This window comes from Pelodiscus sinensis, chromosome 2 (assembly GCF_049634645.1).
Source record: "Pelodiscus sinensis isolate JC-2024 chromosome 2, ASM4963464v1, whole genome shotgun sequence".
Taxonomy (NCBI): domain Eukaryota; kingdom Metazoa; phylum Chordata; order Testudines; family Trionychidae; genus Pelodiscus; species Pelodiscus sinensis.
The window spans coordinates 79,678,262-79,694,217 of record NC_134712.1 but is presented as its reverse complement, the minus strand read 5'-3'; the positions used below and the strand labels follow the sequence as shown (position 1 = coordinate 79,694,217).

The window sequence follows — 15,956 nt, the reverse complement described above, 5'->3', positions numbered from 1 at the left end:
CCTTCATGCTCCAGCCAGCCAGAGGGAGGGCAAAAGCAGCACATTGCCCCAGTCTCCTTCCTCCATACTCTGGCCAGCTGGGGGAAGGCTGGAGTGGTGTGTTGCCCCAGCCTCCCTCCCACATACTATGGCCGGCTGGGGAAAGGGTGGGGATGATTTCCCCCACTCTTCCAGGAGTGAGGCTGGGGACCAGGCCCTCCCACAACTCGCACTCACCCCCCAGAAATTCCTGCATATGGACCTGACTATATTCTCTGGATTCCCCTTGTCCACTAAGCCTAAGGCTTCTCATCCTCAGTGTCCTTGCCCAGCCAGTCTCAGTTTCACCCTTGGCTCCTTCTTGAATATATTTCTCACCTCCACCTTGGCCTATAGTCACCCCCAGCCCACATTCCCCAAGGTTTTCCCTTCAATTTCCCTCCCTCGGCACTTTGTCCAATGTGGTATCCTTCTCCAGGATTCTCTTTGCCCATCCAATCCCAATTCTCCTCTGAACACCAATCTCCTCAATATGTGTCTCCTTTCCCACTTCAATCCTCTCTGGTCTCCCCCTTCTGGTTCTCTGTCCCAATCGCCTAGCCAGTTCCAGTTGCTCCCAGTTCCCACTCTGCCATTTTCCTCTCTGTTTTCCAGTCCCACTCTCCCTTGTCCGGCCAGTCCCAGTCTTGCCCCACTGTCCAACCCCAATCTCCAGGCCCGGTCTCTCCTCCACCACAACTTCCAATCCCACTTTCCCCCATCAGCAGCCTCCAGTTTCAGTCTTTCCTGTAATTGTCCTTGTTCCAGTTTAATTCCCACTTCTAGATCCATTTGTTGTTCCTCTGCATTTGAATCAGGTAGCTTCCTCCTCCATACTGCCTGAGTCTAGCAAAAGACAGTTCAGTGGGCTGGACCCAGCACAACACACAGGATCCCACAGCTGCAATTGCAGGGAAAGTCCCAAGTTTCGGAAAATTGAGCTATTAAAATCTAAGAACTCTCTACTGAGCATGTGGAAACTGTGATTTTGCAATGGTTTATAACTTGGCCAAACCTGAGCAGATGTTCCTGAGTATGGGAAAGGCACACCCTGGACTATCTTTATTTTTATCTCCCCACCAAATTTCAAATCCCTGCTGTAAAGCATGGAGATGCTAGAGTTTTTTAACTAAAATGTGGCCAGATTTTTTTACATGGACGAAATACACATTTTCTTCTCTAACTAAATTGTTTTGTCTGAAAGTTTCCCTCCAAAATAATCAGCCTGAGACAGATACCCAGCATGAAGAAGTGCTCCTCAAATCAGTTAAAGTTTGGCACAGGGTCACAACCTACTATTGCAATCACTTACTCAGCTCAAGTAGTAGAGGTCTATGCAGGGCATCAATTAAAAGTTTCAATCCTGCTGATGATTCATGCGGGTGTCAAAATGATGACACATGGTGGAATTTAGATATTTTCCCCCTTAGTTTGCATTTTTTTAAACCAAGGAAATTGCACACAAAAAGCTATTTTAAAAGAACACTATTAAGGCTGCAAAGTCAAGTATTCAAAAGTTAGGAAATGCAAGAATTAAGTTTCCCTGTGCAACCTAAGCTTAGCCCACTTGTGCATATGCACTGGAATTTTGTATTTAATTATATGATCACATACTATCCACAGGATTCCTGCCTCATTCAATGCACAGGATCTGGGGGTGAAATTAGCGTTTTGTAGAAAAGGAGACTTATCTGTAGGACCTTGCTTCATTAGTTATAGAAATCAGAAGATATGTAGTGACTAAGGGTATGTCTAGACTACATGCCTCTGCCGGCAGAGGCATGTAAATTAGACATACCGACATAGTCAATGAAGTGGGGATTTAAATATCCCCCGCTTCATTAAAATAAAAATGGCTGCCACCTCAGCTGATCATCGGCACAACGCGGCAGTCAAGATGCGGATCGGTTGGCAAGGAAAGCCTTTGCTGACCGATCCTGTAAACCTTGTTTCATGAGACATAAGGGATCGCTCGGCAAAGGCTTTCCTTGTTGATGGATCTGCGTCTTGACTGCTGCGTTGCGCCGATGATCCGCTGAGCCAGCACAGCACAGCGGCCATTTTTATTTTAATGAAGCAGAAGATATTTAAATCCCCGCTTCATGGACTATGTCGGGTAGTCTAATTTACATGCCTCTGCTGGCAGAGGCATGTAGTCTAGACATATCCTAAGTTAGGAGGCTGCAGAAAGAGAAAGGATGTCTCATGGGTAAGGCAGCTGAATGCTGCCACATTGTTTCCAAATGATGCTAGGCAACTCACTTAACCCAAACTTTTCACAAATGGTCACTGTGCATTCCTCATTTTCTGGTGCTTGACATGGGAGCATGCTGTCTCATTTGTAGAAGTACATTGTATTTTGTGTGCAATATATTTAAAGATTGATGCTGGAAGCAAGACACATGCTCCTCTGAAAGTTTAATTTAATATTTCCAATGAATAACTTGAAGTATGTAATCAAGCTGAAAGAACACAGAAATACTGCGTCAGAGGCAACTGTTGATAATACGATATCAAAAGCAATGTAAAAGGGGTAATTTATTTCCACCTATCTTTTAGTCTGTCTATTTCTTTTGAAGTCTGTTTAGTCTGAAAAGCAAGTCCAGCGTAAACTTAATAAGACTAAAAATTCTTATTAAAGCAGCTATCGATTATTATCATTATACCTCAACTAGCAGAACTTCAAAGGTTCAGTGTTTTCTGTAAACAGTAATTGACATAGATCACAGATGTGTTCTACACACTAAGCAAAATAATTTGCAGTCAGAATCATAATGTTTTATTGTTTTCAAAGTTATGTTTATACTTTCAGGCCAAATTCAGGGGAGAATTGTTGTAAATTAACATTCTCTGACATCCACTTACTGGTGTGTAAGGGAGTCTACACAAGTGTAACTTACATACTGAGGTTGTAATAAGGTTAAGTGAGAGTAGGGAGGATATCTGCAGTTATTTTTCTTGCTATGCTTCTCTCTTCTGGCCAATAAGCATGTGAGTCATCGTATCATAGAATCATAGGGTTGGAAGAGACCCCTGCTAAAAGCAGGATTAATCCCAACTAAATTATCTTAGCCAGGGCTTTGTTAAGTATGGACTTAAAAACCTTTAGGGATGGAGATTCTACCACCTCCCTAGGTAATCCATTCCAGTGCTTCACCACCCTCCTAGTGAAATAGTTTTTCCTAATATCCAACCTAGGCCTCCCCTATGGCAACTTGACACCATTAAGCCTTATTCTGTCTTCTGTCACCACTGAGGACAGTCTTGCTCTATCTTCTTTGGAACCCCTCTTCAGGTAATTGAAGGCTGCTATCAAATCCCCCCTCACTCTTCTCTTCTGTAGACTAAATAAGCCCAAATCCTTCAACCTCTTCTTATACGTCATGTCTTCCAGCGCCCTAATAATTTTTGTTGCCCTCTGCTGGACTTTCCCCAGTGTGCCTACATCCTTTTTGTAATGTGGCCCAGAATTGGACACAGTATTCCAGATGTGGCCTCACTAGTACCAAATAAAGGGGAACAATCACTTCACTAGATTTGCTTGCAATGCTCCTACTAATGCACCCCATTATGCTGTTAGCCTCCTTGGCTACAAGGGCACACTGTTGAATCATATCCAGCTTCTCATACATTGTAATCCCCAGGTCCTTTTTTGCTAAACTGCTGCTTAGCCAATCAGTCCCTAGCCTATACCAGTGCTTGGGATTCTTCCATCTCAAGTGCAGGACTCTGCACTTGTCCTTGTTGAACCTCATCAGATTTCTTTTGTCCCAATCCTCCAGTTTGTCTAAGTCACTCTTGGACCCTATTCTTACCCTTCAGCATAGTTACCTCCCACCCTAGTTTAGTGTCATCTGTGAACTTGCTGAGGGTGCAATCCATCCCCTCATCCAGGTCAATAATAAAGATGTTGAAGAAAACCAGCCCTAGAACCAACCTTTGGGGCACACTACTGGATACGGACAGCCAACCAGACATCAAGCCATTGATCACTACCCATTGAGCCCAATGATCTAGCCAACTTTCTATCCACCTTAAAGTCCATTTATCCAATCTTTAATTTGATGGCAAGAATACTGTGGGAGACCATCTCAAAAGCTTTGCTAAAGACAAGTATATCACATCTACTGTCTTCCCCATGTCCACAGAATCAGTTACCTCATAATAGAAGGCAATCAGGTTGGTCAGGCATGACTTGCCCTTGGTGAATCCATGTTGACTATTCCTGATCACTTTCCTCTCTTCCAAGTGCTTCAAAATGGATTCCTTGAGAATCCCCTCCATTATTTTTCTGGGGCCAGAGGTAAGGCTGACTGGTCTATTATTCTCCAGATTCTCCTTCTTCCCTTATAGGCTTTGTGATCCAAATTCAGAGATGATGAGTAAGAGGGATTGAAAGCTGTAAGTGGGCCTGCATTAATAGAACTAGAGAGCTAATACAACTAGAGGAAACAAGCTACATTCTACTAGAAATAAGCTACATGTTGATGATGACAGAAGAAAGCTCTCTAAAGCATCTGAATTTGTCTACTCTCTAAAAGAAGTTACAACAGAGGACTGGAGAATGTAGAACATTTTAGATTCTCTACCTATTGCATACGGAAAACAATCTGGCATCTTAGGATGTAGCTGTACTTCTATGTGCATATAGAGCCTGCTCCTGCAAAGGACATGAGCATATTCTGCATAGGGCTCCACACCCAGGGGTCCTATTGAATGTAAAAGGGTCTTGAAGTTGGTCAGCATGGAGATGCTCACACATTATAGGATCTGTTTTCTATTGTTTGTTTCTTTTCACGAACATACAAATCACAACTGGTGGCAATGATTACCGATTGCTATCCAACTGAAGAGCATAATCTATTAGATCTTGGAGAAAATGTAATACACACGGTGGAAGTTCAAATTGTTGTATTTATTTTATTACTAGATGATTTACCCAGTGTTGCTCAGGTTCTTAACTCAATTAATTTTTGTTTTTTGGAAAATAAAATTAAAATGTACCTGCTTCCTTTAAATCATTGCTGTCAGGTGGGGCTTGGGATAAGAGGTTCAGCTTGGGGACAGGTGGGAAGCACCTCTCCATGGCTGCTGCAACTCCAGCAGTCACAGCCCAGGTAAGGATGCATGTTCCCTGGCTGGGACAGGTCCAGGTTCATCCCTGAACTTCCCAGCCAGAGTGAGGAATGCAACAAACTGTGCACTTTCCCCTTTTCTCTGATGTAGGGGAACAGCCAGCAATGTTCCTGTACAAAGCTTCAGCTCTCCCACCTCACTGTCCCTAAAGGGTGCTAGGAAAGGGGAGGGAGGGCAGGAGGCTCAGGGCTTGGACAGTCCCACAGGAGGGGGCATTCCCCAGCTAGCCCCTTTCACCTGCCTGGTGATTCTGTCTCTTTTATGTATGGTTTTATGAGAAGCTATCCCATTCCAGGCACATCCCATTTTCCTGGCACAACCAAACCCTTATCTTGCTTTAAGTTATGATAAAAGGAAGCTGTATACTGAATTAGGTGGTCCTAGCTCTTACAGTTTAAGAGGAGTTCTTGAACAAACAGGCAGACAAACTCTCTCAAATATATAGTAGATGTTGAAACAAAGTGAGGTTATGATGAAAAGCAACTTTATTACTAACATTTAAAGAGCCCTTTTTGGGAATGGTTTATGAAAAATTGAAAATGTAGCACAAATTATTGAATCTCGACATAAGTGTAAGCAATGTAAAAGTTATGGATTTACTTGTTACAAAATCTGATTTTCAGAGAATGCAAAATGTTTTGTTGGTTAAGATAGTCAATAAACTAGTCGTACAATAATTTCCAATTATTTTGATACAATATTAAATAAGGAAATTGGTTTATAAAGTGCCAGGAAAAAATTCTCCAAACTTTATGAACCGGAAAAATTCATTCTTGCTTCCAAATATGAAAAATATAATTAGTTCTTCATCAAATACTAAAAATATAAATTAATGTTTTCCAAATGTCATCTGCAGCTAATTATAATGATTGTAGTTTTAATTCCATTCAAACATTTTGCTTTTATTTAAATCTAGGGTAATCGGAGCATCCAAACTATCTCTAGAACTAAGAGTTGGTGGAATGCTGGTATTCCACAAAGTCATCCAAAAGGAAGGCAAAGAAAGCCTAGCAAGTGGCCCCTGGGATGTGGGTCTTAGCAGCACCTACGTTCAAATTTAGAGGGAATGACATATAAAATGGAAATCTACACACAGGACTTACTTGAGTTACTTGAAGATAGGCTCACTGCTTTCTGGATATGCCCATCTGTACTTCATATGTCCAGAAAATGAAAAAATAGTGAGTGGTGCATCAGGAAACAGATTTCAAATTCAGGACAGGACTTCCAAATTCTGATGATAAGCAGACGAGACTACATAATCCAGACTAAGGAAAACCTCTTCTGTAGACTTTACAAAATGATTACTAAATAGCTTAATCATTTGCTCGGGATCATTTACAAACTCGCTACCCACATGGAAGGATAATATCTTTGCTTTGGGCACAACTCCAAAAAGGTCATTAACAACAATAGGAAATTGTTGAGGAGAAAGAAAACGTATCTCTGAAATACATTATAATACTCAACTTCTAATTTTCAAATAACCATTTTTGCACTGAGCCCAGCAACTTCCTCAAATTGATGTATAAACTACACAAATTGAGATACGCTAATGCTCAAGCAACATGAAATGGGTAAAAATAAGTCTAAGGGAGTAAAATTTGCCCATCTTGTCTATATTTGCCTACAGTGTAATATCGGTACGTGATGCTGTGTTACAACAATGCAGTGTAATAGTAGGTTGTCTCTGTACCAGTATTTTGTGGTCCTTTATTACTCTATCTGATGAAAAATGCATCTCTAAATCATCTCTTGAACTAGAGCAAAAAAAATCTCTGAAATGAAATATTTCTGTTCATTCAGATGCAACAATGGGATAGGCAACCCTTGGTACCTACATCTGCCTACAATAAAATAAAAACGAGAAAAGCAAGATGCTGAGGCACAGCATCGTTTTTGTGGGGGATAGTGTCACCCCACCAACTGCCAGATTTCTACAGTATGGGTATGTCTACACTACAGAGGGGGTTTTCTGGGGGGAAAACAGCCATTTTTCCGAAAAAATGTCAATTACATCCATACTGCAATCATGTTCTTCCAAAATAAAATAGAAAGAACAGAGGGTTTTTTCCAACATTGGTAATCCTCATTCTATGAGGAAGAAGCCTTTTTCCAAAAGAGCTCTTTCAGAAAAAGGCGTGTGTGGATGGGGAAGAAGGAGTTCTTTCAAAAGAAGAGGAAAGAGGAAAAAGCACAGGTGCCCTGGTGGCCACTCCATCCATAGTAATCACAGCTGAAATGCAAGATAGCGTCCATTCAGTGGGGACGCTATCTTTCGAAAAAGCAGATCTCTTTTTCAATGCGCTTTTGCAGTGTGGACGCTCTTTTGGAAAAGTTTCTTCCAAAAGTAGCCTGCAGTCTAGACATAGCCTATTATTATCAGCATGTTTTAGTCTGTGACAGACATCTATCTTTCTAATCAAACACTTTTAGATGGAAGGGATCTTTGTATTATAGTATACACACTTCTAGATCAACAATCTCTGCAGCCAAGGAAGTCAGAGTTCAGCCTCCCTGAAACAAATTTAAAAATACACTAGAATCTCAGAGTCTCCATGGAACATCCACAAGTCCAAACAGTTATCTTTCAACAGGTTCATAAATGTTGGCGTTAACAAGGACTTTCCACAAACTCTACTTACTAATTCAGGGGGCTGATTAGGAGTAGGGGGAGTGTTCTTCTGCGGGGAAGAAAAAGGAAGTACCTTATTTCCAGCAGTCTGAATCATAATAGGATTTATGTCAGAGGAAAGAGCTGAGACTTCAGGCAGTTCTTATTTTTTCTGAACTTCTTTGCTCAGCACTAATAAAGATTTAAAAGCCATAGCTATTTAAATATTTGCAAAACTCAGCAGGGATTTTATATATTTATATATATATATATATAAATTCAATTATACAATTCAGATGATCAAGGAAGGATATACATTTAAAAACATGAAGTACCACAATGCATACAAGTTTTAATAAATAAATGTATATTTTGAAATCACAGGAAAATACACATTAACAGATTCAAATCCTAATGGATCAGTTGTAAATGTCTAAAATCATGGTGCATATGCCTGTACATATTCTAGTTTTTCTTATCCATTTTTTTCTCCAGGCACATCAACTAACTCATTGCAATACTCCACAACATTTTGTTGATTTATCTGTGTCCTTTACTTTTTTAAACTCTTGACAATTGCACATGCTGCCAACAAAAAGCTGCTTTTGAGGTTTTCTTCCTGAAGAACCAGCTCCCACATTCTTCATTAATGTCACTATTTTAAAGGACTATTCATTATTTTATATTATCCAAGTGGCTCAACTTTAATTCAGATGTATTTTTTCTGTGGATAATTTAAACTTCCTCAATTATGGCTTCATCCAAGGCCCATCAAAATCATTGGAAAAATTCCCATTTGGAATCAGCTTTGATGTGCTTTGGTTCAGGCTATAAATAGTTATTAATTCTGGCAACTGAATGCATAACAATTCAGATTCCACAAAATCAAAAATTAGTGACTGTCTCAGGATCCCATTTAGGCTAAACATCTGATCAAGCATTGTGCTGGAATGTAAATACTGTCACTTTTGTTGCCTTTGCAGATTATCATTCTTGTTAAGGCCCTAATTCAGGAAAGCACTTAAGCATGTGCTCAAGGCTTTGCTGAACAGGGTTGGATTTAAGAGTTACATACTCATTACACGTATGTAATAACAATAAAATAAAAATAAGCTAATATAATATAAAGAAATTGTAATTTCTTTGCTATCCAACACTTGATCCAAAATTAAAAGGTGATTACTGGGTTAACTACACCCTGTTTAATATTGCAAATATTTTGGCAATATTGCTGAAAGGCAGAACAAGGACCTTTTCTCAACCAGCAGAAAGAAGAATTAGTTCAGTTGGAACCAATATTAAGCTAATATTTTCTAATGTTTTAAGAAAAATCTTTGCATTAAAAATATTTTGTGCATCCAATCTTCCCCTCCTTAGTTAGGAAAATCTTCAAATGATTTAATGACTGTTCTTCCAGAGTACCTTGAGCTAAAGAAATAAAAGTTGACTTGCCTTTAATTCTCTAATTCTCCAAAGAATCACTTAATTTTGGGCACTGTGAATAATTCATTTAATTTCAATAGGGCTACTCACACTGCATATGTAAAAATTGTGCCAAAGTCTGAACTATGGTAGGTATGAATTGCAAAAATTGCTATTTAATTTCCTGATGTGGACACTGCTGGTACTAATTAAAATGTACCTGTCACATTAACAGTCTTGTTTGAAAGAGGACCAGTGGACTTTTTAGCTTGTGCTAGCAGCATCCAAATGGGACATTTAGATTCTAACACTTTGGGGGAACTCTGCAGTTTATACCCCTTTACTCAGCACTGTGATACAGTGTACACAAGCTGATGTGTAAAGTGTGTATCAGTCCTTGCAGGATCTGAGCACAGGTCTTTCTGATAGATGGGACATAGGTATGTATGATTCTTCTGCTTCTTGAAGTAGATTTTTGTTTTGTTTTGCACTGGTAAAGTGCAATGGTTTGTGGCGACAGGGTGGTCCACTGGTTATAACAAAAGACTGGATAGCATTATTATGTATGAATTGTCATGTATTGGCAATGTGCATACAAGACAAAATTGCAGCCAATCATCTCACCCTGATGAATTTAAGATCTAATCAAACGGTCCTATTCCTGATTCTGCCACTGACTTAACCAAATAACTGAGGCTCCAATCCTATGAGTTAGGATGCATGGATCTAGGGTGTGTGTGATCCAAGGTGCAGGATCAGCCTAGGCTGAGTGGAGGTGGACCCCTGGGTCCATGAAAATGCAGGGATCCATCGCTGGAGAGCTCACTGGAGGCCCCCTAATCTCTTTGTACCTCAGGTATCCCAGCTGTAAAATTGGACCCACCTTTGTAAAGTGCCTTGAGATCCCCAGACTGCAGGAGCTGTCAAGGCACAAAGCATTCACTAGCCGATTAGTGCTCCTTGGGAAAACTGGCAATTAATTAAGGGCGGGGTGGGGGGAGGGGTGTCTTTCCCCCAGCCTGTCTGCTCTCCACTCCTTAAAGAGTGCGAAGGGCGCCTCTGCCTGGAGCTCGTTTCCCTCCCAACCCCACTCCCCAGGGATTCCCTCACCTCCTAGTCCAGGCTGAGGAGCCCCCTAGAAAAGCAGCCGGGGGGTGGCCGGCTGAGGGCTCCGCCGTTCCCTGCAGGGGGGTTGGGAGAACTTCCTTGGGAGGATTTCTCCTCCGCCCGCTTTGGGATTCCCGGCCGCGCTCTCCAGCCCAAGTGGGGGAGCGGGGTGGCCCCAAGCCGAGCGCTGCCTCCTCTTGCCAGCCGAGCCGGAGGGGAGGGGCGGGGGCTGGTCGTGTGAGTTCAGTCGGGTCGGGCTGGGGTAGGGTTGGGAACTCGGGTCCTGGCGGCGGAGGAGAGCGGAGCCGGAGGGAGCGCGAGCCAGAGGCCCCCGCGCTAGCTGCCTCGCCCCGGGTGCCCGGCATGGGATTGCAATAAGGGAGCGCGGGGCGCCAGCAGCAAACTTCAGCAGGCGCGGGAAGTCTCTGAGGGGACCAGCGGCGGTGCCAACATGAAAGGTAAGCGGGGGGGGGGGGGGGGTCCAGTCTGCAGGGCTTGCTGTGCGGGGGGGAGAGATACCTGCCGGGAAATCTCTGCCAGCCCCCGTGTGTGCGCTAAAGCGCCACTGGCACGCCCTGGCCAGAGGAGAGAAATGTGCGCGGGGTCGGGGGGTTGTTACCGCCCGGCTCCTCTTCACGATGCCCGGGATGAGTTTCTAAAGCAGACTACAGGGCAGCCCCATGAAACTGCGAACAGGGATCTGCTTCAGACTTTGGGACTGGGGGTCAAAAAAACACCTCTCAGGAGAGAAGAGCTCCCCGAGCACTCCTGCTCCCCCGCCCTCGCTGCCTGACCACCTAGCGCTTTTCTTGTCCCCCTTTTGTTTCCCCGTGCTTTTACAAACACAGCCGCTTTTTTTTTTTGTCCCGTCGTTCGTGATGTTCTTGGTGTTGCTCTTAAACATCTGGCAATGATTAGGTGCCAGGGGAGGTTTAACTGGCTTATGAAATGTATTTGGCATCCTTCACCCCAAGATCCACGGACTGGAAAATATTTGGTCTTTTGCTTTTTGCATCTGTTAAAACTGAAACTTAAAGCCCCCCTCCCCTTAAATGGGTGAAACACCCGCTGTTTTTACATTAACACACCAGTTGGCCCTGTTCATGTCCTATAAAGTTGTGACTAAGAGGTATCAGAGAGTGGGCTTTTTAAATCAAATACAGAAGTGCCTCTCCAAACTGCTATAGTTGTAATCTAATAAAGATGTAGTAGGGATTTGCTAGAAGCCCTCCTGTTTATGAAAAGCGAGAGCTGTGCAGCAAAGCAACTCTATACTCTGCCGAACATTACAAAGAAAGCATCCAAGAACACTAGGGGAAGTTTAGGAAGTACTTCTCAGTTTGCAGGATTCAAGTTGAGTTTTTCTTCAGAGACAAAAATAAACTTTTAAAAATGCCAAGAAGCCTGCAGTTGGGAATCAGTTTAGAACCTGGATTGTGCATTTTGATTCTAGATGCCAGCAGGCCAGAAACATCATACACTTAGTTTCCAGAGCTCAGTACAGCAACCAATGTGATCTCTTTTTTGCATGTGAGTAGCTGTTTAAAGGGAGGAATGTGGTTGTTTTTATTTGTGTTGTGAACCCACACATACTACTTAAATAACTTTTGGCATTGTGACAAGATATCTCTAGGGGAGCCTGCAGTTTATTAACAAGAATATATTCATTTTTATTTATAGATCACTAGTGCCAGAAGTTTTGTCAGGGTCTTGTTGCTGTCAGCTTTAATGCAATCATCATAATTCCTATCTCTTATATAGCATCTTTCACTGGCAGATCTAAAGTGGCAGAAACAAAATAGTAGAAATAGCAAATTTAAACCAGCTGTGTGTTTGACAATCTTTAATTCAGTGTTTCTTCTCATGTTGGCATTGAGGCTTTGCTCACTTATTTTCTATCAGTCTCTTTTTTTGGGGGGGGGGGTGAGAGGGAGGTGAGGTTAAAGGACATTACCATGATACCTTACCTTGCTGCATGTCCATTGAACAGGATCCTGCACCCACTGAAGCCAAGAGGAATTCTGCAGATACACAGTTTGAGCTGATACTTGTAACCCACTGGTTTGTTTGTTTGTTTTTTTTCTGCTATCGGCAGAAATGGCACTCTGAGAAGGTGTTATGACGTCTATAAATCAGTTTTTGTTGCTCCAGAAAATGCAGTATTGGTGGAAAGCTTCACACACCTTTTTAGTCCCTAACCACAATCTTTCTTCAGAAAGTTTCACAACTGCTTGACTTCTTCTCCCCTCCTAAAAAAAAAAAAAAAAAAAAAAAACCCTCTGGAAACCTATAAGCTTTGTAAAATATAATATTTACATAACAGTATTAATAGAAAACATCTTTGAACCAAGACATCAAATCAACTGGTACTGCAAGAGTTATAGAAGTCCTAAATACTGCCAAAGTAAATTTTGTCTATGTTAAAGAGGCAATAGGAAAATACATATTTGGCTTTCTGCATTTCCCTGTTTAAACATGGTGCTTGTAATAACGCTAGAGCTTTTGAACCTAGTGTAATCACACATTCTTCTCATGAATAATAAAATAGACGAACTGTTGAATGCAATAAACAGCTGTCTTTATTCCCGTATCTACATCTCTAGAGAACAGTATCAAAATAATTACATCATTAGATATTTTTAAGGAATAAATTATATTTTCCATTGCTTGGATTCTTGATGTGCTGTCTTAAATCAGTAAAATAAATTGAAATGTGTTTAGTTTACTGCCAGATTTATTTCCAGTAAACTAAACTGAGCTCATAAACGTTGCTGCATTTTTTTTTTAAATAAATAGCACTTATTTATAAAGGGACTCGACTGCTGTAGGGTTAGCCGTATCTTTATCTAATACTTCTCAGTTTTTGATATTTTGTGAATTATGAAGTAGTACTTGTTGTCTAGGAAACCAGTGGGAAAACTTTCACATATTTGAATAACACGTGTTCAAAACCATTGGGCCTAATTTCATGCAGGAAAAGAAGATGCCATTAAAACTGAGTGTTCGACTGGATATTGCTGAACTTCTTTGTTTCAAATGAATCAGTAGGCACTATACTTCTATCACAAATGTTCTGCTCTCAAATGCAGTAACCATAATGCATGACTATGTACTTCTCCTATCCGTTTCTTGAAGTCTGCTTGTTTGACCTATACAGGATTATGGGATGTTTATATGAAATATATTTGGTGAGGGTGAGGAATGTCTGCTACATTATTTGAGGGAAAAGTATGACGAGTGACCTGCCCTGTGCAAAGTGCACTCTTATATTAAAAACTGCATGTTCAGTGTGATAGATGGCCAGTGCATTTCCATGCACTGCCCATGTCCATAGTTCCCTTTGGTCAGTTTCTGGCCAATGGGAGCTATGAGGAAGGTCCTAGGGAAAGGAACATTGTGCAGAGACTGGCTAAGCCTTAAGGGTTGTGCAGAGACACTTGCCAGCAGCCTCTGGCCATGGTGCTTCTGGGAGCAATGTGTCTGGGGCTGCAGCAAGCAGGCAGGCAGGCAGACTGAATATCCTGCTGGGCTGCAGGACTTTTTCCACCAGCCCTGGCCCAGAGGGTCATGGCAAGCCAGAGGAAAATGTGTGGTGGACCAGATCCTGCCTGTAGGCTGAATCTTACCCATTCTATATGATTACCATTTTTTCCCTTCCAAATTTCAGTTTTCTGTCCCCAGACAGTCTGATGATAAAACAAAAAATTAAAGACACTAATGTACCCCTCTCTCTTTCTTAGTTTCAAAAATAGCCAAATGATCTTTCTGCAAACGTATCTTTCTTGGGCATGAACAACAGTTCACTAATTTCTGTCAAGTAGATAAGATTTGGAAAGATATTAACAATGGAAACTGGGAAAATTTAGAATGAAATGACCCAGTAAGTTTAACTTCGCTGTTATAATATTTGTAGCTGAAAGATCCTGCTGGGAAACCTGTGGCAACTGAGTTTAGTAATGCTCCATCAGCAACCAATGAAATTGTTACTTTACAGTTAATTTGCATGCAACACTGGTGATTGGTTAACTTATCTCGACTATCATAATGGTCTAAGACACTTGTCTACTGAAAGCCTGTACTATGGTGCAGGTGTAACTTATAACATCAAAATGACTTAAACCCTGGTCACTAAGAGAACTCAAGTGCTAGTGATGATTCATCATGGTGCTGTTCTGAACAAAAAGAGCTCTCAACCATGCTAGGAGTTGTTTCAGACATTCGGTGTGATAATCCTGGAATCTTGAATAGATTAGTATAGGTGTGCACATGTAACAGAAAACAGCCTTTGGAGTCCAAAGATATGAGTGGGTATAATAAGCATATGCTACAAAACAGAACAAACCCAAAATTCTGCCAGTCCGTGGTCACTATAGCTGGAATGGGTTGTCTGAATAAAAGGGTTTTGGAAATTTCGGACAGAAGAGAGTGGGGAAGGGGAATCTTGCAAGTTTGAGCTAGGAGTGTATTCTTATTTGGCTGCACACAAGAAGGCATGGTGTCATGAAATATTGGACATAATGTAGCTAGGAGAATTGCTGTATATAAACAATTTCCATGCTAATTATATTAATACTATCTCAAAGTATTTTCAGGATTAATCAGAGCAGTGCAAGATGGATCTCCATATTCTATTTTTCTCTAGGCTCTAGGCAGTGACTAGGGACTTATATTCACTGGGATTTTTTGTATATATGGGAGTCATCCAGACTGGTAAAACTGAGAGCAAAATTTGGCCCATTTTTTGTTATGGTTCTTTAGCTCTATTTGTTTAGAACTGCACCATAAGAGCAAAAATCATGCTGGTACGTCCAAATGACACTGCTTTTTCATGTTGCACAAGAGGGAGGGGAACATGCAATCATGCATAGAGGTACAGTCCCCAGTTTGTGTGGCTGTGCATTGTGAAACAAAAGGAAATATAAAATACTTGTAATTAAAGATGTCTGGAAGATGGGATAAATACAAACGTTGATTTAAAACTATCCCAAAATACCTGCCTCTAGTCGTCATGGGAGATTCCTGGGGTGCTTGTACTCCAGAGTTCTCTGTTGGAGAAACAGACCTCACCAGTAGAGGGAAAAAAATTGTGACGGTATCTACCAGGTAGTAGAACTAATCTGATCCCCCTTAAAATACTGTATGTAGCATTATATAAGCATGGACTAAACATAAGTTTCATTCTCTTTGGTGTTAACCTGCCCCTTTCTACAATTACAATCCATTTGGGGTTATATACTGGAGATGAAGACTGAGACATGACTGGAAAACAAAATGGATGCATTATAGAAGTAGAATTGCAATATATTGTCCAGGAAAATGTAACCCATGCTTTAACACTTCTAAATGAGTCCTAGAAACTGCTAGTAGAGGAGGGATAGTTTTCAGTTCATGAATAGGAGTTAGGGGACATGTTCTAAAATTATTATTCTGAAATAGGAATTGACTTAAAATTCAGGCCTTGGATTCTAATTGCTAGCTTCAAACTTTGATATTGTTCAGTGCAGCAGCTGCTGGTCTCTGCACTGATAGGCAAAGAGGCTGCTTTGTTCAGAGTTATTCTACAGTCTTCATTTAAAAGTCAAACTAATGGTGTCTTTACTCTACTGTACTGATCTCCTAAGTAGAACTTGTGGTGAGATTTTTTTTTTTTTTTTATTTA

The 15,956-nt window shown here is 41.2% G+C and overlaps 1 protein-coding gene across 1 annotated transcript in view; it reads left to right on the top strand.

Annotated features, from left to right (window-relative positions):
• Window positions 1–10,232: 10,232 nt before the first annotated feature.
• Window positions 10,233–15,956, top strand: part of COLEC12 (collectin subfamily member 12) — a 131,587-nt gene continuing 125,863 nt past the window's right edge. Inside the window, exon 1 of the mRNA XM_014581524.2 lies at window positions 10,233–10,755. Within this exon, the coding sequence (XP_014437010.2) occupies window positions 10,749–10,755 (7 nt within the window). The 5' untranslated portion in view covers window positions 10,233–10,748. The remainder of the gene's footprint in view (window positions 10,756–15,956) is intronic.